The following is a 25,152-nucleotide window of genomic DNA, read 5'->3' as shown; positions in this document are numbered from 1 at the left end:
TTTGCCTTCCTGTTCTTAATCCTTCTAGGGCTCTAGCTTTTAAGTTTCTATCTCTGCCTCTTTAAATTTCAGTTTCTTCCTACTTCCAACCTCTGCCCTTGCTTATTCTCTTCTTTTCACCTCCTTTGGGTACTATTTTCTTATCCCTTGTGTCTTCTAGCCTATTCCTCTTCTCCACCGCTCTTTAGGCTCCCTTTTGACTAGCTAGACTCCCACAGCACCCATTATGTGACTACACACATCCTCCCTGGGTTCACTTTAGTGGTGGTGCCCCAAATTCTCAAACTCCCCAAAGTACCCAAGGGTTCAGAAAAGTTGGATTTGGCTTCCAAGTCCCTCTCTTTGGAGGCATTTTCCTTGGAGGATTTCTTGGTAGTATCTCTGATCTGAGATAGGAAATAAAAATAGGAATTCCCCGGCATGCTGCATTACCTCCAAATTGGGTTCGGTCCTCCAAGTTCTGACCAATATCATTTTAGGCTCCACTGCAGACATGGTTCTGCCTCTTCTTTTCCTCTAATGCAACTAAGGCAGTTGATGTTGTGAATTGATCCTTGGGCAGTGTTAGTTCAGAATATTAGCTTGGTTAAGGCCTGTAAAATAAGACCTAATCGGTTTCATATGGTGTATTGTTTTTACCACTTGCTCTTAATTTTTGTATTTTTTCCTGTAAAGTGCTTTTTATCATTGTTTGTTTTTATTTATGTTTAAAATTCACCAGTCCACAGTCCCTTCTTACTGGGTAGTCCATAAGTGTGATGACTAAGAAAAATTAAAAATAATCTGGGATAAATAAAGGGCAATAAAGAAGAGATTTAGGATGGAATTCTGGTACTGATTTGGCCCATGCATTCCCAGTCCCTGACATAAAAACACTTTGTCAGTTTTTAATTGTTGCATTATTTTGAGAATCCTATACATATTTAGATAGAAAAGTCCCACAACTCCCTCCATAATTCAATCAGCATAGCTTGCTGGGAATCAGGACTTATTTCTGTGTAAACATGAATAGGATTGTGCCCTAGAGACCTTCTCATTATTTTAGGGAGGATTTTTTTTACTATTTGTATAACTGGTGAGACTAGTCAGCATATCCAGATGCATTTTATAATTTTATTTATATTGTTATTGGAAGGATTAAAAATCATTGAAACTTTAAAACATAAATAAAATTAAATTCCAATAGTTCAGTTAAGTGTGTAAATTTCTAAGCAATATTAGATCTATGTAGTGCATCACACATATGGACTTTGTGCTTGCATGGGGCCTTTTGTCAGGAAGATTTTACAACTCAGAGTGTTTTGGCAGGAACCGTTCCCGCACCCCAGTGTCCATTATACAAGGAAGGCATTTCCACGCATTCCCTCAGTTCTTCTTCAACCCCTTTACTGGTGCTGGGGGAGTTCTTTTTTGTCCTTGTTCACATGAATATCAACTTTTCAAGCATATCAACTTTCTAGAAAGGATTGCAGTGAAGAGAAATCTAGTCATGTTCCAGATGTTCCTCACCTGCTACCTCAGTGGTCCTCTGTGTAAACAAGCAGGATGCAGTCAATACTGTTGACACATCTTGCCATCACGATCTGGGACCTGTAAGGTAGCCTTCCCGATGTCAGTTCTATCCGTTCGCTCCTCCAGTGAACTGTGTGCTTTACATGTGGCTTCCCCATACTTATTTTTCACAGGGATAAGGTGAGACTGCCTCCATACCATTCCTTTTTAAAGTGGTTTCACCTTTTCATTTAAACCAGGGCATTATTTTATCTTTTTCTCCACTCTCCATTGAACCCAGCGGAGTCTGTGCAACATACCTTGGATGTACGTGGAGTGCTGGCATTCTGCCACTCCAAGATTGAATCTTTTAGACAATAACACACTTTTCATCTGCTATGCAATCTCCTCTTAGACAGTAAGAGCCTGTTTGGCGTGGACCATTTCATGGCTTTCTGTTCATTCACATAGCCCACCCACCAATCCCACTCAAAGTCATATTTCATTTTTTTTCTTCCCTTCATTATTGGATTGACTTTGACTGGATAGAGGGGAGTTATGTGGATCTTCCCTCAGTCTCAAGACCACCTTGATTGGGCAGTCTTGACTGAACTGAGGGAAGGGGTGGGAACTCATTTGAGTGGAGGGAAGAGAGAAAGATGTGTGTTATTTTATACCTTCTAATAAAAATTTAGGGCAACATATCTATAATGTAAACAAGAAAACCATTTTTGCCAAAAGTAACCCCCTTCCCTAAAGATGCTTTCAGCTGTTGTCCCAATTTTTAAAAGTTATATAATTTTGTCTTGAATGCTCTCAGTGAAACTTCTTATTTGAGCAGGAAACCCTTTTCACTTGTGCTGTGGTCTCAGTCTAAATCTGGCCTATCTACAGGATCAGAATGTTATTTTAAAGAAGAGTTGCATGGCAAGCTCCAGCCTGTTCCATCCTTGTCTCCTGCCTGATCCTGCTCTACGTGGACCTATCCTCCATGACCTCACCTTGCTCCTGAACATGACTGTCTACCAGTACCCAACCCTTAGCTTGCTCTGGGCCATGTTTTTTCCTGAGCATTATTGTCTCACTGGCTTGTGACCTTGGACTTTTCAAAGATGTGCCCCTTGCCTTTAAACTTCTAAACCTGCTCCAAGTCTCCACCCGGCATCTTGTTCTGGCATCTTGCCTGTAGCAGCCTACCACCCACCTCCCAGCCCTTACACTTGGTTGGAAGTAAACTAATGGATTGTCTACCACTTCCAAGTCCTGCCGGCTTGAACTGGCCAGGGTGTATGGATTTGTTTTAACTCAAGGCTGAGCCTGATTCTGGAACCTCTTAAGGAATGAAGGGGCCTTTCATCCAGTGGATCCAAGGCCACCACCAACCCATTTTGGAATGCCCTCTTTTGGAGCTCATCTGCAGTAATGTGAATTTGCCAGAAAGGCTGAACTGGAAAAAATAATGGAAAACTGGAAAATGCTCCCCTTGAATATTTTGGCATAGGAAGAAGTTCTGAAGCCCTAAATAGAGCTAATTTAGCATGTTTATTTTACTAGCATTTAGTAAACAACGGCTAAAATTCAGTGTCCCAAGTTTTTTTTTGCCCTATTACATCATTAATTGTTTCTGATAAACTTTACAAACAGATTATTTTCGATGGGGAAAATAAAGGACTGGAAAACGTGTTTTGGAAATTCTTCCCCCTCACAGTACTGCTTCCACTGGTACAAATGCTGCAGGGGTTAGAACTATATTTATTGAGCTTTCTGTGACCACATGGAGAGAGGCACTAGGTTCCCGTACACACACATTGGCAGAGCTCCTATACCACATCCTAATGCTCCCTAGATTTGCAAGTAATAATTGTGCTTGTGGTTAATCTCCTCTTTATAATCTCCTCTTCATATTTTGAGGAGTTTGTTTCTCCATATAAAATCCATTGGCAAAAAGAGCCCCTGAGAAATTATGCTACTGTTTAAATTTCACACAGATTTTTCACATTACCATTGAAATGCCTGCATGTGTCTGTTTGATAGTTTTCTACAAATGTTTTGTTATTGCAAATTAAAAAACCTTTTGTTTTTTATTGATTTTTTTTTTTTTTTTTGGTCAGCAGAGTTTGTGGTCTCCTTTTCCAATTTTGCAGGCCTGAAACAATATATGTTTATACTTGCCTAAGAAAAACATCTGGGTAGGATAAATTATAAAACTGAAAGCATTAATTAAAAAGATGATAATCAAGTAAAATAAATAGTTCTATTGTTGAAGTGCTGATTTCATCAACAGGGTGGAGAAAAGTCAATGTCTTTGAAAGTAATTTTTGAGTATACATTAGGTGGCAGTAGTGTGTTGTATTTGGTGCAGGTACTTAGTCCCTGGGATTTGTTTTTCCTTTTGTCCTAATACAGTATAAAATGGACAAAATGTAGATCCTAATTATTTTTCTTTTATTTGTGTATAATAGCTATCTTATATATTTTAAATATGTGATAATGATGTTTTTAAAATGTTTTGCCACTTTGTTTCATATAGTTGCCCAAATATATTATAATAAAAGCCAGGTAAATTATTGCTTTTAAATAACAATATAATTTTGCAATCTGACTGTACATAAGGGTGACTTATGCTGTTTAAACATACATTGAAGAAGTGCTTCTAGTACTTGCCCTGAGAAATGTGTTACGTCTCTTTCCTTCTTTTTTTCCCTCTGAAGTAGCAACTCCAATAGATCTTTTTTCCCCTGAGGCCAAATGCAAAATTTCCACATGTATGTGTAAACTCTTTTTATTAAACAAGTGGAGAAGGTGATTGTGTCCTGCTAATTAGAAGTATGTCACACTTAGGGTTAATTTCCTTTTAAATTAATCGAAGCTAAATAATACTGCATGCACTCTTTTCTTCCCCCTCCTTTCCCCCCTTTCCTTTAGACACTGATATATCTGATCAAACATCTTGTGACAAACCTACTTTAAAAAAATATTAAATAAAGATTATTGGAAGTATTTTCCATTTTATTCTTTAATTCATGCTTGTGTTGTTATATATGATTTTTTGTTTATTTAGAAAAGATAGATATATTTTAATCAAGATAGTATAATTAACCTTTAAGCATAATGTTTTTAGTATTGGGTTCAAATCTTGAACAAGGACGTTAACTTGTGACCTTTTGGAGCATTTTTCTTCTTCTTTGCGTCTCTCAGGTAAAGGAGCTAAGGGAATTCAAAGCTGGTACAGCAATGTCATTAATTTGGCAGAATGATCAATTAATAGAAGAAAAGCATGAAAGCGTTGACAGAACATGCTACCTAATTAGTACCTGATGAACCATGTAGGCCACAGAGCAAAGAGTGCAATGTTGCTTCAGGCTAGCTGTTGTACAAGACCCTTTATGTGCAAGTCATTAAGTCTGTATAGTAGCTAAAGAAAAACACTTCAAATAGATTTGGTTTGGCTAAGGAACTGGTCCTGTGAAGTGCTGAGGAGCTCCCACTGATTTTGCTGGGAACTAACTAGTTGGTTCTTTGAAGGGTTGTCCTATTGAGCCTCTCCAAGTTTAAAATAGACAGAAGTTGAAGGATTTTATTTGTGCGTATTCTTGTAGATACAAGCCCACTGATTCTTCACTGTAATCAATTGTTGCTCATTATTTAGTTACCTTAATTATTTATTTAAAATAAATTGGGTTGGATCCAGAAATCCCTTGAACAGAGTTCTGCTCTGAAAACCTCACAAGCACAGTAAGGAAGAAGAAGTGATATTTACCAGTCCACCCTACAGCCCCTCAAAAATATTCTCCAGAGGATAGAGGAATCTCCATAACAATGTGGGAAGTAGCATAGGAAGTTGCAGGGAGAAAGGGGAATTGACAAAAATTCCCCTCCCCTTTCAGTAAATGTAGAGGTTCCATGGGTGAAAATATGCTTGCAGGATCTTTGAATCCAATCATAGATGGAAGGGGTTTTTTATTTTGTTTTTGTGGGTTTTTTTTTTTTTGAAGGGCTACCAGATTCAAACCTTTCTAAATATACTTGTGGGGGCGGGGGGCATTTCTGGTAAAAACTCTATGATTTAAGCTTAGCATCGCAAAGCGAACAGAAATCTTTCATAACCCCTAGGTCTTAGTCACCACAAGTTTGCACATGCACTAAACTGCCTTTCCCTCCCACCTTCTCTCTCTCTCTCTCTCTCTCTCCCCCTCTCCCTCCCTCCCTCCCTCCCTCTCTCATCCTGTTTCTCATTCCTTCTATTTTTCCTACCAAAAAGGAAAGGCTGTTTCTTTTTGCCATCGATCCTCTTCATGCCACTCTGGTTGGTACCACTCAGATTCACAGTCATGCTGCATATACAAAAGATGTTTAATGATTAGTTTTGGAAGGTTAACAGCTCTCAGTTTGTTTTAATATTAACTGATCATCCTAATAGATACAAAAGGCAGCTCAGTGACATTGTCAGAAAGTAAAGAATTTAAGCTATCTGTTCATGTAGTTTTCACTAGCCTGTACTGATACAGATATTCAGAACAGCTTTTTTAGCTGTCTTTTCTTGTTCATTCTCTTGTTTTAATACTTTGACTGGAGCATTTTTATGCATTTTAAGCTTTTGTGTGTGTGTGTGTGTGTGTGTGTGTTTTGTACCTAACACCATTCTCTCTCGTACAGTCATTGAATAATTCATACTCGCAGGGTTTATATAGTGCAAATGAAAAAGTAAAATAAATTAGGAACTTTGATGGGAATATTCCAGCAGTTTGAATATAAGTGAGATGACTTGTCTGTTGTACATTAAAATGCCTAGTGCAAATTAAACACCATAGCCCTGTCCAATGAACCATAGACAGTCCTGTGTGTGTAGTAAGGCTTTTCAGTCTTCTTCCTATTGCCTGTTCTCCCAGTCAATTCTTCGGTGTTGGATGGAATCCTCTAGAGCAGCACCCAGAACAGCTTGAAAAACTGTAGTGGAAAATAAACCTGTAAGAACTACACAAGTGGAAGTGATATAGGCAGTTACAGGGTATTTGTGTCCTGGTTTAACCCATTTACATTTTTAAATTTTGTTTTAGATTGTGGCAAATTAGAGGTCCATGAAAAAATACAGAAGAGGGATAAATATTGGGAAACTTATCTTCTGATATTCAATATTAATATTGTTGAGTTGTGGGGCCAGATGAGGAGTTACCTGGTCATCTAGCCCTAAATAGCTTTATTCTGTTGCTAAATGCTGAGAAAATTGACTAAGTAAGGAGGAAAACTGCTTAGAAAGTCTTGAACATGAATTATAACAGTGCAGGGTAATGGGGATGTTTTTATTTCTGTTTCCTCTTGGGCACGTGGAGAACCTGGATGGCAAACAGGTCAAGAAAAGTCCAACTAATTTTTAGATGGCCCCATTTTGTTATTAAACTGGTAGCAACCACCTAAGTTAGGTACTAGAAGGGATGATCAAGAGAATGTTGACAATTTGTGGGGTCTTCCCTTGTAAGTGAATAATCCATGATGTCTTAGCACCTTAGCCAACTAGGGAGGTATTAAAAAGTACAGATTGTATTTCTCAGCCATTTTGCTCCCCCATCCAGAGTTTTGACTCCTCTGACAAATTCCATCAAATGCAATGTGTTATGTGTTTTACCTTGACACAATAGGTACTCTAAAATATCAGCTTGTTGAGTGTCAGTTAAAAGTTATATGAAATACATATATGCCTATTTATTTATTGCACTTCTGTACTGCCCCATAGCCCATAGGCTGGGTGGTTTACAAATTTAAAAGACACATAACAACCAATCAAATTTTAATAAGATAATAGACAATAAACCAGTAAAACTAATTCAACAAGCTCAACAACACAGCGACTAAGATTGATACATTGCATAGGAGCAATAATAATAAAACCCATATTAAAACAGCTCTTACCTATTTAAATTAATGGGGGGGGGAGAGTTTCACCTGGCGCCAAAAAAAAGAAAAGGATGGTGCCAGGTGCACCTCCTTGGGGAGCCTGTTCCTAAGACAGGGTGCTGCTACTGAACAGGCTCCTTTTCTGGTCACCACCAGGAGTTTCTCCTTTGGAGGAGGTAGTCCCTGAGAAAGACCTCAGCAGATTATCTTAGGGGGCAGGTAGGAACATATAGGGCAAGGCATTCCTTCAGATAACCTGGCCCCAAGCCATTTAGGTCTTTGAATGTTAACACCAGCACTTTGAATTTGGTCCAGACTTCTGGCAGTCAGTGCAGCTGAAAGAGGCCTGGCGTGATGTGGTCTTGTGAGCTAGTCCTGGTTAGTAGCCACACTGCCCTGTTCTGAATCAGTTGGCATTTCCAGATCATTTTCAAATGTAGCCCCACATAGAGCATGTTAAAGTAATCCATATGGGAGGTTACCAGAGCATAGCTAACTGTAGCCATGCTCTGCCTGTCCAGATAGGGCTGTAGTTGGTAAATCAGCCAAATCTGATAAAAGGTGCTTTGAGCCAGAGTCTATTTGTGACTCAAGGGACAATTCAGGGTCCAGGAGCACTCCCAAACTATGAACCTTTTCCTTTAGAGAGAGGGCAACCCCATCCAGGACAGGTTGAACATATCCTGACTGGACAGACTTGGTCCTGTCTGGATTGAGTCTCAGCGTTTACCACCTCCTTGACCTAGGTGTGAGTCCCTTCTTTAATTCTTCCAATAAGCCATGGTGGGCAAAGGTCAAGCATGCAGGTTGTGGGTTGAACTTAACCAAGCACCTTGTCCACATCATCAGGCCTCAATGACTGAAACTCATCCAACAATACAGAACCAGTTTTGATGGAACTATATTAATTGTGGTATCCAACTCGTAATGAATCTGAACTTTATCTTAAAAGTGCTGTGCAAATTCATCACAGTGAGCTATTGAGGGTTCCATGGTATTTTCTACCGGTCATGAACCACTCAGGAAAGCTCTTCTGGATGGCACTGTGCTGGTGGCAAAAAATCGAATCTTTGCCACCCTCACTGTCACAGAATACGCTCAATAATGGGTTGTAAGCCATGTTCAGTCAGACTCAGCATGAGTTTTCTTCTACCTGAGCTCTAGCAATCTCCCCTCTTGCTTCATTGCCCTCAGGTCAGGTGTATACCAAGGGACTGGCCAGGCTCTGGTTAGAGATAAAGGGCGCTTGGATGTGACCATGTCAACTGCCCGAGTCATCTCTGTGTTCCACAGGTGGCCTGGGCTTCTACAGGAGTGCCAACCCATATCAGCAGGGAAGTCTCCATCAGGATCCATTAGTCTCTGGGGTGGACCATCTCAGTGCCCCCCCCCACCCTTGCAGAGGGGAAAAGGAATTGAAAGTCTAAACCTCAAAGGGAAGTGATCTGACCATGACAAGGAAGTTAATGTTAACTCCTGCATACTTCCAGATCACCATCCTTCTGTTCAGTCAAGAAAACCCAGTCAAGAGTTTGTCCTTTTACATGTGTTGGGTCAAGGACATGTTGAGACAGCCCCATGGTTGCCATGGCAGCCACGAAGTCCTGAGCTGCCTCAGACAATGTAACCTTGGCATGGAAGTTCAGTTCTCCCAGAACCACCATTCTGGGGGTCCTCAACACCAGGTCTGAGACCACCGCCATCAATTGAGGCAGGGCATCTGCTGGGCAGTGGGATGGGCAGTACACAAGCAGAATCCCTAATCTGTCTCAAGCACCCAATGCAAAATACAAACACTCAAGATGTGCACTTGAGTGAAAAGGAAGCCTAGAGAGGGCGATTGAATTCCTATAGACCATGTCCACGCCCCCCGACACTCAAGGTGATGCTGGTGCTGCATCAAGTGCCCAGGTGGGCACAACTGGGAGAGAGTATCCCCTCCCATTAGTGAGCCTGTGTTGTGGTGGTGAGGGCGGCAAAGAAGAAATTATCCTCAGCTTCCATTTCATCCTCACAGTGCTGTCCAATGGAGCTTTTCTGGTTGGTGCCCAGGTTTTTGCAGTCAGATACTTTGTTCAGCACTTCAGGGATAAAGTCGCTCCAATTCATCATGAAGTGCACTCCACAGTTGACATGGTTGCTGAACAGGTTTCCAGAGTGCCGTCTGGTCCAGCTTTGTTGGATAGGTTTCAATCATTGTGGTCTAAGGATGTGGACAAGATGTTTGGACAAGTCTGTCCTACCTCCTGTTTATTCAACCCTTGCCCTTCATAGCTGATCTTCAAACCCAAGGACAGGATGCGTAACTGGGTCCAGGAAGTTGTCAGTGCCTCCCTGAGGGTTGGTAGGGTTCCTGCTTCCTTGAAGGAGGCAGTAATCAGACCTATCTAAAGAAGGTGAACCAGGACACAGCGGCTGCCACCAATTATACACCAGTAGCTAATATTCTGTTCTTGGGCAAGGTACTTGACCAGGTAGTGGCCAGACAGCTCCAGGCACTCTTGGAGGAAACTGACCATCTGGACCCATTCTAGTGCAGTTTCAGGGCTGGTTCTGGGACTGAAAGTGCCTTGGTCAACCTTTATGATGACCTGTGCCAGGAGAGGGACAGGGGGGAGTGCATCCCTGTTGGTTCTTCTGAACCTCTCAGTGGCTTTCGATACCATCAACTATGGAATCCTTTCAGATAGGCTGGCTGGGTTGGGGATTGAAGGCACTGCATTGCAGTGGTTCCATTCCTACTTGGCTGGCCAATTCCAGAAGGTGGTGCTGGGGGATTATGGCTCTGTGCCATGGCAGTTATGCCCTGGAGACCTGCAGGGTTCTATTTTACCCCTCATACTATTTGACATGTACATGAAACCACTGGGGGAGGTCATTCAGAGGTTTGGGCCAAGAAGTCACCAATACACTGATGACACCCAGCTCTAGCTCTCTTTTACATCTAATGCAGCTGAGGCAGTAACTGTCCTGAAGCAGTGTCTGGCTGGTGTAATGGGCTGGAAGAGGGCCAATAAATTAAGACTCAATTCAGATAAGATGGAGCTTCTGTTGGTGGGTGGTTCAGCTTTCCATGTAAGTTATTTTTGCCCTCTTCTGGACAGGTTACACTCCCTCTAAGGGACAGGGTACATAGTTTGGGAGTGCTCCTTGAGCCAGTTATCCTTGGAGTTCCAGATGACTGCTGTGCTGAGGAGCACTTTCCACCAGCTTTGGCTGGCCCAACAACTACATCTTTACTTAGATGAGAAAGCCTGGCAAAAGTGACCTATGCTCTGGTAACCTCCCAATTGGACTATTGTAATGTATTCTATGTAGGCTGCCCTTGAAGATGGTCCATATATTTCAGTTGGTCCAAAACAGAGCAGCCAGACTTTTGACAGGGACTGATAGATATGATCATGTAATCATCTGCACTGGCTACCAGTTGAAGTCTGGGCCCAATTTAAGGTACTAATGATGACATACAAAGCCCTAAATGTTTTAGGGTCTGGGTATCTGAAGGAGCATCTCCTTCCTTATACACCTGCCTGACTACTAAGATCTTCTGAGGGTCTTCTTCAGGAGCCCTCTTTGAAGGAGATTAGAAGAGTGCCTATCTGCAGAAGCGCCCTGGCTTTGGAACCTGCTTCCCAGAGAGGTGCACCTGGTGCTGACATTTGTTTTCATTTCGGTGCCAGGCCAAACCCTTTTTATTTTCCCTATATTTTAAGGACTGTTATTTTAATGTTGTTTTTAGTGTATATTTATATTCTACTTATGTGCACTGCCCATTGTATTGCCATCCTAAGACTTTTGTATTGGACAGGATATAAATGTTTTACAAAAATATTCCTGCTTGCCCCTCCCCTCCATCTACATATACACACATGCCTAGTTGCCTTTTCCCACTGGGAAGGGCTGGCAGGAGAGTGGCCATTTGGATGATGCTAGTCAGAGATGCCCCATAGCCACACTGGCATTTTGTGATGAAAAGGCTCTGGGAGAGTGCCTGCTTCATGGAGGAATTTTCAAACTGTGGTGTCCAACTTTCCCCACACACCTTTCATGCTGTAGAGCAGGAAAGGCCAGTAGCAGGGAAGGGGTTTCCTTACTTTTGTGTGGCTGGCCACTTAGCACACTTAGCAGAGGCCAGCAGTACATTGCAATTAGGAATAGGTTTGTTGCAGCAAAGATGTGATTCCTGATCTCTCATGCCCAAACTCTGCTATCACTGCAGCATGTTGCTGGGTGAAGTAAAGGACATGCTAAATCATGTCCTTTAGTTTGCTTTCTTTAGAAAGAATGTTTTCCTTCTTCATTATGAAAATTATTTCATCCTACCCTCCAGTTTATGCAACTGATCCTGAAAGACATCTTAAGTAAGGAATAGTCTAGCCGTCCAAACCCAGGGCAAACCATCACTACCTTGGCAAAGGGGTTTGGACAGATTCATGAAGGAGGAGGCTATCAGAGGCTACTAGGTGGCTGTGTGCTCCTTCCTTTACTAGACATGGCTTGTCTACATATGCTAGTTCAGTTTGTATTTGGGGTCTTGCACCCATCATGCTTGAGAGATCCTCTGGGCAGCTGGTTTGCCATATTGTGGACGGAGTAGACAGAGTGTGGGACTGGATGGACCTTTGGTCTGATCCAGTATATTTTTTCTTATGTTCTTAAGTTTTATTGCCTGCATGAAGATGGCATGCAGAAGCTAGCCACAGGTAGATGATCCAGTGGGAGCACTCTCTTCAAAGGCATTCCTTAGGCTTCAAAACACAATGAATTTCCTGTGGACAAATTAGCTCTTTGTACATGCTTTAAAGCCTCAGCCTTTGGGCAGCACCTATGTCTACCATTGCCACATGAGGCATTTACATGAAGGCAAACAGGCTGCTGAGCCACAGCATCAAGTATTCTAAGGTAGAACATTTGGTGGAATGGGTGTGGACACAAAGACAAAGGCCAATTTGGTAAGTGTCCCATTTGTGAGCAGGCACTTGTTTGTGACCTCGTGGGCAAGGTCCTGGTAGAAACTAAGGACACAGAAAAGGTTCTTTGACAGAAAAATAAAAAAGGCAAAACGCTTCCTAACAAATGCTGAGCCCTTTCAGTCCTTCAGGTCCTCCTTTCCTTCCAGTTATGTGCCAGGAAAGAAGGCCCAGCTCTGCATTGCTATTTGGGTCTGAGATTTTTCCAGTGCTTGGAAATGACTTTTTTCCAGCCTCCAGGTTGAAAAGATAATACAGATCTATTCCCTAAAATTCTGAAAGTGCCTTAGAACTGAAATCAGATCAGTAAGAATGATGTATGAATCAGCCACTGTCTCCAGATGACCCAACCTTGATGAGTTGGCTGGCAGTGCATGCTTGTTCTGGAAAGAAAATGCATCTCTGAATGCTAGCAAAGCTGATAGGAAAGGTGGTTGTGTCAGAAGTCCATCCAGTGTGCCAGGTCCCACACAGGACTACTGCAGTCCTTCCTGTTGGCCTTCCAAATGGAGGTAGTGAATAGGATCAGCCCCATGGTAGAACCCCTGATGGAAGTCATCTGCTCCCTGAACTGATTGACCTGCCCAGCCTCTCGAGGGCATTCTTCTCCAGACTCTAGCATGTATCTCACTAGCCATGTATGCTTGCCTAATGGGGTACAGTGCCATCTGCAGGGACCAGCATGCACATGACCTCAGATCTGAGGAGATTCAAAACAGCATCACTAACTCTTTCAGGACCAAATACCTAAAATGTATTTTCAACAGTCAAGCCAACTGGCTTAGCAGTACCTCCCTGGACTCAGGGAAATCACCATTCAGTCCAGAGTCATTCAGGTTGCTGTTGGCCTAATTGGGCCTACCAAGCACAAAGCTTTCAACATAGTGCCACACGACATTCTGATAAGCAAATTAGCAAAAACTGGACTAGATGGAAATACTATTTGGTGGATCCAAAATTGGCTACTAAATCAGTCACAAAGATTGCTCATCAATGGCACCTTCTCAAATTGGATGGAGGTAACTAGTGGGGTGCCACAGGGTTCAGTCCGCCTGGCACCGTCGTTATTTGTTTTTCGGCACCAGGCTTAAGACCTTTTTATTTAAAACTTACTTTAATTGTTAAATTATTTGAATTAATAGGTTTTAAATTTTTAGCCGAGAATGCACCAGGGGTTTTTAAACAGTTTTTTAAAATTGTTATATTGTTAATATTTATGTATTTATGTATCCTTTGTGAGCTGCCCCGAGGCTTTGTTGCGATGGGTGCAGCATAGAAATGTTTTAAATAAATAATATAATAAATAAACAAACAAACAAACATCTTTATTAATGATTTAGATGAGGAAGTACAAGGAAAGATAATCACATTCGCAGATGACACAAAACTGGGTGGAATAGCAAACGCCCTAGAAGACAGAATGAAGATCCAGGGCGATCTTGATAAACTTGAACACTGGGCTGAAACCAACAGAATGAGATTCAATAAGGACAAGCGCCAAGTCCTCCACCTAGGAAAAAGAAGCCAAAGGCATTGATACAAGACGGGGAATACGTGGCCCAACAGAACTGAACAAGAAAAAGATCTTGGAGTAATTGTAGACAATACACTAAGTATGAGCCAACAATGCCATGCAGCTGCCAAAAGGACAAATGCTATTTTGGGATGCATTAACAGAAGTATTATTTCCAAATCACAAGTAGTAGTAGTTCCTCTATACTCGTCACTAGTCAGACCTCACCTGGAATACTGTGTCCAATTCTGGGCACCAAGACTTAAGAAAGATGCAGGTAAATTAGAAAGGGTCCAGCAGGTTTGGAAGCACTGTCCTATGAACTGGGCATGTTCAGCCTTAAGAAGAGAAGACTGAGGGGGGACATGATATCCCTCTATAAGTACCTCAAAGGCTGTCACAAAGAGGAAGGTCAAGATCTGTTCTTGCTAATGCCAGATGTAGGACACGGAATAATCAATTTAAGTTGTGGCAACCCAGATTCAGACTGGACATCAAGAAAAGCTTCCTCATGGTCAGAGCAATACAACAATGGAACCAGCTGCCTAGAGAGGTGGTGGGCGCTCCCACACTGGAGACATTCAGAAAGAACCTGGACAGCCATCTGAGTGGGATGGTGTAATGTAGTGTCCTGCAACAGCAGGGGGTTGGACTCAGTGGCCTTCATGGCCCCTTCTAACTCTTCTATTCCATGATTCTACGCCTCACCACCGCAAGAAGACTAAGCTACCCAGATTTGTCACCCACTTCCAAGCAAAATTACTGATTTCATAGATGCCTTAAAAGCCAGTGGCCTTGAGACCTTGCATATTCTTTCCTACCTCTGCCACTGATCATGCATCAAGATCCAGGTATTTTGATGCTAATCTTTTTGAAGGCTGAGTAGGACTTGTAAGACTGATGGGGCTACTTGATCAGCATGATCACCATTCAACTGGCCTCCAGGAGGGATTCTACCAACAGCATCTATGAACACACACCTGATGAGCATTTCTCATCTGGTCTCCTGCCTCAGAGAGGGAGCCGCTATGCACAAACACTGTAGGTATCTTGGAATTCTTCCAGAACGGACTGTCTGTGAACTTTAACTATGAATAGGCAGGAGCATTGACAAGGACATAGTTTCATTGAAAAAATCAGGTAGTGAACTTTTGAGACACCTGATCTCCTGCAGGAAATCCAAGATGGAGATTGCCTTTCCAGCCACAGAGGAAGGGCTTTCCCTCAGTTAGCTCATTTCCTTCACTCAGGGAAACGGAAATTAATCCATGAATAAAGAATTTGTTTCTTGATCTAGCAAGTGATATACGAATAATGCCTTGCATAGATCTCCTCAGCTGAATTGGGGATGACCTTTAGCAAAATTCAAGTACATTTTCTTGGCAGCTCAGCAGATATTTTGAAAAATTTGGACATGCTTACATGGATAAAATTAAGGCCAGGTTCCACATTCAGATAAGCTGACATCCCCCTCCTACTGAGATAACTATAAGCATTTTTGTGATCCAAGCAATAATTTGTTGTAGTAACCCAAAATCAGAAAATACATTATTTGTGGGGGACAAAGGATCTTTTGTATGCCCAGCTCTGAGGATGGAGACAACACTTCAATCTCGAAGCAGGGGTTCGGAGCTCTGACCCCCCCCCCTTTCACTGCTGGTGTGGGACAAAATCTGCTGGCTACTCTCTGAGGTCGGAAGAGCAACTGCAGAGCAGGAGTAAGGGAGGGAAGAGACTGGAGTAGCTGGGATATGAGAGATCTTGTGGCTGCTCCAAACTCTTCCCTACAAGCCCCCTAGCTAGACAGTTGAAAAGAAATGTCTAGCAGAATTGTGGGATCACATAAAAAAGCCATTTGTTATTTGGATATATGCCATCCCCTGAAATGAAGAAAAGGAGGAGAAAAAAAAGAACTCTGTATTGAAGGATAAGTTGAATTCTTTCTCTTTTCATATTTCCAGTAACCACCTAAGAGTGGTTGCCAGATCACATGAATAAAACAGCATATATTTGAACACTATAAATTAATTTGCAGTATCAGACAGACTCTTATGTAATTCTGATTCATATTGATATAATTCCATACGTTTAAGCACAAGACTCACAAACTGAAAGCAAAGAATATTGCTCAAACTGCAAATTTAGGAATGAGACTTCCTCAGAATTTGTACCTCACCATCATGTAATAATTATAGTACATAGCCATAGTAAAAGCAGATGCTCCAGATCAAGGTAATAGAGAAGTGTGTTTTTGTTGTTTATCCATTTTTAAGAGTGAGCAGTGACAGTCATGCTCTTTTGGAAATGGGTTTCTGTGCCTGTAGCAAACAGTGATCTGAAATTTTACTGCATTCCAATTAACTGTACAGTGCTCTGTTTAGTAATGCCAATGTAAACACTAAAATAAATTTAAATAAATAAAATATTATATCATTTTGCCCTTACAGATACTACCTGTTAGCTTTGTCCTCAAATACTTATTTCAAAACTTAGAGTAACACAAAACATTATATCCAGTGAACCATGACTTTAGAAATTTGGAAGGACTTTTTATTCACTGGATTGGAATAAATTAAAGATGGCAAATCATAGTTCAGAATAGAATTACTTATGTCGCATATTTATATCTAGATCTATGTATTCTGCTTACTGTATCACCTCCAAAACATAAAAAATAAGCAACTATTTTAGGTGTATAGTAACTATCCTTCAATATGGTCTTTACATTTGGCTAAAAAAATTAGACATATCTAACCAATCTTCCCCTTACTCCTATCTTGTACTTATTTGTGTATACCTATTTCTGTTTGCATTAGTCATTCTCTCTAGGTAAATTGTCCATAAGACCAATGATTCCATCAGCAAATTATCCAGAAAATGCTGTCAGTGCACATTGTGACATTTGTGCCACTGGTGTATTTGCTGCTATTCCAGTGGTCTAATTAACCTGGCAGCAATCTCTTGTGGCCAGTGCTGTTTCCTTTGTTTGTTTTCCTTGGCACCATAGGTCAGACCTTTATTTCCTCCATACACCTCAAAATTGATCTCATATTTACTATTGATTTTCCCCTTCATTTTCCCCCCTTTTCCCCTTCCTATCTTTGATTGGCAGTATCATCCAGACAAACAGAGCGCAGATGTGTCAGCAGGAGAAGTGGAGGCGCGCATGCAGAGGTTCATCGAAATTGATCGAGCGTGGAAAATTCTAGGGAATGAAGAGACAAAAAAAGAGTATGACCTGCAGCGGCGTGGTAGGTTCCTGCCGAGGAGTGCTGTAGCAGCAGCAGCAGCAGCTCTTGAGAGCAGAAGCTGGAGTTGTAGCTCAGTGGTGTTTTTTCAAAATGCTTTTTATTTGACCGAAACACCTCATTTGCTCTTATCTCGCTTCCATATTTAGATGCATTATTTATACTGATTACTACACATCCATTAGGCAGTAAAAACATTAAATTACTTTTGACAAAGCATTAGGTGGTAACTGTTCTACTAACTCTAATGAACGTAGAATTTAGATAATAATGACTTTAGCTTAGCTGTTCTTCATTTGACAGTATTTAAAACATTTTCATTACATGTTCTTAATTATTTGAGTTATGCCCTTTGCTACATTTCATTGCTGAATTTTAGATGTAGGTTTTGAGTAATTTATGTCAAAGGTATACTGAAGCATATGGTTTCGTAAACACTTTACAGTCATTAAAACATATCCTTTCTTCAGCACTTTATGAATCAAGCATGATTTCAGAATATTTTTATAATGCATCTCTAGTTTAAGCTACTCCTTAGGAAGCGAGTTATAAATAAAAATCCAGTAAACACTTTAACCAGGCAGTTCCAGCATGCATTTCTTTTTTTTTTTTCTTTTCTTTTTTTATACATCTCGGAAAATAGCATCTTAAAACAGTGACAAGCTGTTGTGAGAAAGAAAGGGGGAAATGTAGGTCAGGTCTGTCACACATGGGCTACCATTACATGAAGTGATAGGCTGTCTTTCTGCTCTGGCCTCAGGATAGGAGTCCCTCAGCCTTCCATTAGAACCTTCAATAAATGTATATCCACCCTACATGTTAATGGGGGGAGTCAATAATAGCGTATTGCCTGTGGGGAAAACACTCAGTTGCACTCTGCAGTAAGACACTCTGGTCCAGCATTGACGTGTAGCTACCATCACTTTTCAGTGTGTCTGATAAAAGCTCACTGTCTCTGCAGCATGTTATTGAATTCCCTTCCATTGTATGTTGGCACACCATCAAACCTTTCTCTCTTGCTGTTTTAACTTCCCTGCTGCTAAGGTTGCCACAATTTTATTTGAGAAACAAAAGCTTAGTCAGCGTGGCTGGTTGATACACATAATCGACTGAATAATGTACTGTGCACACAGTCTTATTTTTGCTTTTGAATTACTTGTAGCTTATATTTCATTTTCTTAAGATGTGCTGCTTGGGGTGTTGTGTGTTAAATTTAAACATTTAAATAAGTAAAACTATTTTAAAATTAGTTAATGGAAAACAGTACTTCATTTTACTGAAAGCTAACAACTTGGTGCCATGAGTAAGATAATGTTTCTCTTGTGTAAATATTGGCAGAAATTGCTTTGTTCCTTTCAGTCCATTTTGTACTTAAATTTGAAATAGACACCCTAGCATAAAAGCCAGTTTGGTCAATTAACCTTTACATCCTTTCAGCAATGCAGAGAATGACAGTTGTTTTTTATTTTGACTTTTGTGTATGTGAAGCTTTTCCAGGTTTGCTTACTGAAATGTTGATAGCTGACCTCCTTGTACTAGCAGAGTAGATGAAATTTGTTTTGGTTGAAATCCACAGGCATTGATGCTATGCAACTCTAGTGAGGCTTCAAGGTTCTTAGAAAAGAGGTTGCCTAGTAGCAGTATTTGTGTAGCTTATTTTACTATCGGTGGTATGGCAGCAAGGTTACATAAGGACCCACAATTTGATTTGTGTTAAATGTGTTGTGTTGAATGTCTGTTCCTATATACGAAATCTTTTTTATTGAGAGGAAATGTACTGTGTCTTTTTTTTCTTAAGGTTCCTTTAAGTTCAGTGTCAACCATTTGGTGTTTACTTATTTATACAGTTTCAAAGCACATTCTGTGTTCTAGTCTTTATGAACCACCTTGAGAGTCACTCTTTGGCGGAAAGGCTGGATAAAAAATAAGTAGATAAAAATAATGAACAAATATGCATCCTCTTCTTCTGTTGAATGGACTTCACATTCTGTAAATACAGTTATTCAAGATCAGAGCCTTACAAGATCAGGGAGCCACTGTGAAAAAGTACCCCCAAATCCCATGCAAGCCTAGAAGAATAGCAAGATTGATGGTACAGAATGTGGCTGCAATTTCCAGTGAACCAGCAAGGACACATTTCCTCTGTCTGGTTCCCAGAATAGGTCGTTTATTAGGTTCTAGGACCTTGATCAACAATCAGGATATTGGAAGCAATATTCACTTGAAATGGTGGAATTCAGGGATTTTTTTTTCTTCCAAGGGTGGACTTGGCACAACTTCCTCTCAAGGAATTGAAGACCAACCCTCCTACCAACTGGCTTCTTCTGACAACTTTTATTAACCAGGATGAAGAAAGTTCCATCCTGGTTTATTTCACTCCTTCACACAACTTCAGTGCATCCTCAGGTTGAGCAAGATAAACTCAGCCTTCCAAGTAAGACAAGCAGCTGCGTCAATCATGACCTCAATACTTGTTCTCAAGGGAGAGCCCAAGTTAGAATTGATGGGAGCTATTTTTTCAGAAAGTGTTTTGCAAACTTGTTGCGACAAATAGCCAAGAAGTTTTGACCCCACTTGGACCCAGAATGTTAAAGTCTCTGTACAACTCAAACAATGCCACATAAGATTGTGCTGATTCAGTGATGACAGAGAAGAACAATTTCATTGGTATCATAATCGTGAAATAGACCTTAAATGGACTTTTGCTTTGTTTAGTTGTTTTTATCCCAAGCCTTCTTTCATCAGTGTTGTAACCATCCATCTAATCTGTCTTCTTGGTTAAAAGACTCCCAGCATTCTTTTAGTCTCCTCAAATTTGGGATTGTAAATGTATCTGACTTTATGTGCCATTGTTTACTTAGATTCTTCATTTGGGATAGTTTTATTTTTTTAAAAATGTTGTTATATACCATTTGTTAGCAGTAAACTAACAATAGCAATTCATTCTATGATTCTGAACTAATCCAGCAGTGTATCTAAGGAATGCTTTTATGTTATCAATGTACAACCATTATTCTTTGGGAAATTATAGTATGCCCGTAACAGCACCAGCAAATTATTGTATGTGCACTGTGTAAAATCTACCACTTAGTAAATGCCCCTCTGAACTCATATATTCACTTGGGATAGTGGGCTCACTTCTGCCATACACTTGGCGCACTGCTCACGTGGAAGGATCCTCATTGAGCAGGGGTGGGTGCTGTATACACCACATGTACACCCCACCTTCCCCATTGCTGCATCTATTTTTTCTCTGAAAAAGTTGCTAGTACAAACCCTTGCCAAGGCTTAGAGTGAGCATATTTAACTTGCAGAATAGCTACACTTCTCTATTCTAAGCCTTCAGACTGGCTTGCTGATTAATTTAAATAGAAACCACACACACCCCCTTTTTTTGAAGCATGATGGAGGTAGGAATGCAGCCCATGGTAGATCCAGCAGGAGAAATTAGCCCCCAGACTGCCCAGAGTTGCCCACCCCTGCCATATGGCAGGAGTGGGTGCTCACATGACTCCCATCACCTGTTAAGAGCCTGACATCCTGAGCACTCGTGCGTATATGCTTGGGGAGGGGGAAGAACAGAGCTGTTTTGTTCTATAGGAATTGCTTGTATGCAGATGCAGGAGGATTGGATCCAGTGCTATATGTATTTATGCAATATATTCATTTGGAAAAGCTATATAAAACTTGTGCCAATTTCAGTTAAGTTCTAGATGTGTTCAGCATTTGCAGCAAAAAGCGTAAATTAAAAATACTTTCACATGATATTTCAAGTAAAGCTCTTTCCTTCATAAAAATTGAAACTTTTTAGGAAACTGTACAAATTTTAAAGTACTGTTATTTCGAGAGGTCAGCCTTGAGAATGGTTTTCAAATGCTGCAGACTTAGTCTGTTATGCAGATTTGAAAAGAAAAATAAAATTAAGGCCTGCTGAGAGTTGTATGATTTTACAGATAAAATTTTCATTGAATGGACTTTAGCTCCAGTTTGTAAATCAAATGCTTTGACTGCATTACATATATTTTAGGCTGAACAATACTTGCCTTGGAAAAGAAATAACAGAAAAGGAAATAGTGTCAGCACAAGTTCAGTCATATCTTTCAGCTAGTCATGCTTTAATTCATTTTCAAACACTTGGGCCATGTGAGTTGTAACTAGTTTATTATTGCATTTACCTCCTAAAATTTATTCTTAGTGTCCCTACGGTTGCTTGCAGGATGGTTTGTGAGTGGGTGCCGGGGCAAGGTGGACCTCTTGGTGATCAGGTGGTCTGTGAGGTGGGCAACCCAGGCAGGAGGTGGGTAGGCAAGCAAGCAATCTCCCAGGCAGTGTATATGGTGGGCAATTGACCAGGCAGCAGCATAGCAGCTGGGCATTGGAGAACTCAAACCAGGGCAGGGGGGTCGAGGAGCATGGGGGTAGCCAATCAGTGCTCTGTCCATTGGCAGCTCAGCCATTGCTAGGCAAACAGGGCAGCAGAAATGGTAGCCAGAGTAGCCATGGCTGCTCTTGCTGCCAAACTGGGGAAATTGTGGGAAAACATTGTAACTGGCATCACACATAATGAGATGCATTGCTCAAATGTGGAAACCTTACAACAGACTGTTGGTCTTCCATGATGATTCATGGTAACTAGATGTGCCACTTTTCACTGTACTTTGGGTATTCACACATAATGACAAGCCATTCCTCCATGATGTGTCATTATGTGTGGATACACCTTCTGTATTCAAATATCTAAGTTCAGAACTGCATTTATCACAACTTCAAAGAGAGCAAAGTTCATTTTCTATTTCCCCCACTGGCTCATCTTTGAAAAGAAAAGCAAGAGAACCCTAAAGCAGGACAATCCTTCTCCTGCTTAAGGCAAAAATAACAATGTCTTGTTAAAGACTTAACTAAAATTTTATTAAAGCCTAAGCTTTTGTGGATCCGATTGTTACCCTCAATTGTTATTTGAGGATCACAACTACTATCTTTGATGGGCAGGTGAAAACAGAGGGGAGCAAAGTGACTCAGCACAGTTGACTTTGACTTCACTTTCAGCAAAATGAAGGACTTCAGTGATAGCTAGAGAATGAAACATCTCTAGTGATCGATTTCTTTTCTGATGCTCTGGAATATTTCTGGGTTCAGTCATGAAAGAGTATAAAAGATGGAGTATACTTATCACCTATGGTACATGGAAAAGAGAAAAGGTTGGAAAGAAACAAAACTAGTGTTGGTGTTTAACTAGCTTTACTGAATCATAGAATAGTAGAGTTGGAAGGGACGGTGAAGGCCATCAGGTTCAACCCCCTGCTGTTGCAGGACACCAAGTTACACCATCCCACTCAGATGGCTGTCCAGTTTCTTTTTGAAGGACTTCTGCTTGAGTATTCGTTTCTTCCATTCATTTGAAGGATCTGCATGATTACCAAGCTGGACTAGCTGATAACACAGAGATACAGCTTCTTTTCTCTTTGGTGTCATTTACTATTTCAACAGCAGCAAAATCTTAGATGTAAATGGGTTAACTTTGTTTTAATCTATATTTAATGTACTGGAGGTGTTCAGAATAGGTTAGGTCAAAGAGGTTTTATTGATCCAGTAATTATCTCTAACTTGTCTGATTGGTTTTAATTGCCTTCATTAAGATTAATTTAGATGAAACTCATTCCCTGGGGATCTCTAGTGTAGATTTCAGGTAAAATTAGAATCACAATTTGATGTTGCAAAAAGAAGGCAGAGACCACAGGCCAACTTGATACTGGTTAATCGGCCGCTAATTAATGAATTGCATGGGGAAGAAATCATGCTTTAATATTAAAGTGCTAATTAGATTTTTTTTCACCAATATGAGGACAGTTAAAATAAGTGTTTAATTTCACTACCAATATATTATTCATAGTTAGCTTCAGTGGTAGCAGATTGGTTGAACCAAAATGGAGAACATCAGAATAACCATTGTCCTAGAATGTTTTCTTAGAAAATGTATCTGTGCTGCTCCTGGCAAAATGTAGATCACTAGACTATGCAATATTCAGTGTGTGCCTATCAGCCCCTATTGTTGTTTAGTGTAGTACTACCAAATTAGGTGTACTAGTTGTGAGTTGCTATATTGATGTTGATTTTAGACTTAGCTTGCTCCCTTCCAGTATTCTTTCCTACCACTAATCTTAAACCATTAAATAGGAAATACAGTAAATTAGTATAAGCATGCTTAAAGCACATTTTATACCAATACCACAACTGTGTTTTAAATATTTTTATAGCACCAATGTGATTAAGTATCTGCATTAGTACTTAAATGGAAAAAACTATTTAGTGCTTGAGAAAATAAGGAATTCCAATAGTCCAAATGTGATTTTTGCCCTAAAGATATGTGTATCTGTGACTGTACACAGAAGAGTGAACACGGAAGCAGCTACATAGTGGCATCCTATATAAGGGAAGTGGGGCAATCTATTCAACTACACTGTTAGTTGCGGAATGTTCCACATTAGTGCAAAATACTTTGTGCCTAGATTTCCCAGTGCTATTGATTCAGTAGTATCCAATGCTATTATTTGATGAAATGCCAACTCAGCATCCTGTTATGCAGTTTCCATCCATTTTGTGCTGTATAATAGCTGTGTGTCACACCAGACCTAGTTGTGATTTATTTTGTCTTGTTCATAACAGTGAACCAACAAGGCTGCTCCATCCTGGGTCCGTTTATTACACAGGTTGTAATTCAGGCACACAGACACAATCTTACATACAAACAGAAAAGGGGGTAAAACCTTCAAGGAGTATTCAAAAGTTGCATTTGATCAGATAATAGGTTCCCAAAGGCACAAAGATTACACAAATGTAACAGAGATCTGAAGGCTAGGTACAGATATGATAGGTGAAAGTATTCAACGTTGGGACACCAAGTCATTGCAGTAAAAGAATATTGATCTTAGCTATGGCCAAACTGGGTCCATTTTCTAATAAGGAACTAAACAACAAACTGTGACTTGGTGTTACACCTTAATGTAGGAAGCAGAGGAGAAACCATTGAGACAATTTGCCTTCCCCATCTGCTGCTTCTGTTTCATCAGGCTGGGCTGGTTCCTGCTCCAGTGTGTGTGTGTGTGATCGCTGTGGAGCTTTCTTCCACTTGGGGCAGGTGTTGAGGGCCAGGGCCTCCATTTAGATCAAAGAGACAAACTGGTCTGCTGTCATACTACTCCGTTTCCTAATGGAATCCCTGAGTTGGCTGTTCTCAAGTGTGATGCTGGAGAACTTCACAATGATTGTTCTGGGTGAGTTCGACATTGATACTGATTTACAGAGCCATAGGACATAGGCCCATAGGACAACCAGGGTGGTGTGGCAGTTAGAGTGTTGGAGACCTGAGAGATCCAGATTCTAGTCCTCACTCAGTCATGAAGCCCCCTGGGTGACTTTGGTCAGTCGCTCTGGGTCAGGAACCACCTTGGGTTCCTTTCAAGAGGAAAAAAGCAGAATCTAAATGCAAACAACAATGTAACAGCAATGTCATAATCTTAGTTCAGCCACATGGCAGTACATATCTTTAGTTTACTCAGGTGTTGCTTTGCTATAGAAGGGGTTGTGGTGACTGTTGTCATCAGCAGACCACTTTCTGATATGTTTCATGGCATTTATTTCTTCATGTGGAGCTGCAGGACCTATTAAGATGGTCTGCCTGTAGTGGCTTATGGAAATTAATTGATTCCTAATTATTTGGAGGGATTTTCCAGCAGTTAGAGCTGGTGATCCTGTTGAACCCTCTAGTCTTACTATGGAATGGTGAGAACCATCAACTTGATTGCTTATGGTTGGAGCCCAAATTACTTTCTGATTCTCTGGACCAGAGTTTCCAGCAATGAAGCAAGCAAGATGAACAAGCCAGGAGCATAAGGCAATGTGGAGTCAACTTAACCTGTATTTCTTTACATAATTGCACCTACAGCGATGCTGAGGTCACACAGGTTTATTTCACTGCCCTCCAGGGCATCCTTGAGCTGTTCAGGAGAGCTTTATGTGGTGGTAATAGGATTATTTACAT

At 40.7% G+C, this 25,152-nt stretch overlaps 1 protein-coding gene across 1 annotated transcript in view; it reads left to right on the top strand.

The window, feature by feature from the left end:
- DNAJC24 (DnaJ heat shock protein family (Hsp40) member C24) overlaps nt 1-25,152 on the top strand; it is a 49,138-nt gene that overhangs the window by 19,196 nt on the left and 4,790 nt on the right. Inside the window, exon 3 of the mRNA XM_044425794.1 lies at nt 16,979-17,117. Coding sequence (XP_044281729.1) covers nt 16,979-17,117 — 139 coding nt within the window. The remainder of the gene's footprint in view (nt 1-16,978; nt 17,118-25,152) is intronic.

This window comes from Varanus komodoensis, unplaced genomic scaffold (assembly GCF_004798865.1).
Source record: "Varanus komodoensis strain SLA01 unplaced genomic scaffold, ASM479886v1 scaffold16, whole genome shotgun sequence".
NCBI lineage: Eukaryota > Metazoa > Chordata > Lepidosauria > Squamata > Varanidae > Varanus > Varanus komodoensis.
Note: the sequence above shows the minus strand (reverse complement) of the source record. Positions and strands in the feature narration are given on the sequence as shown.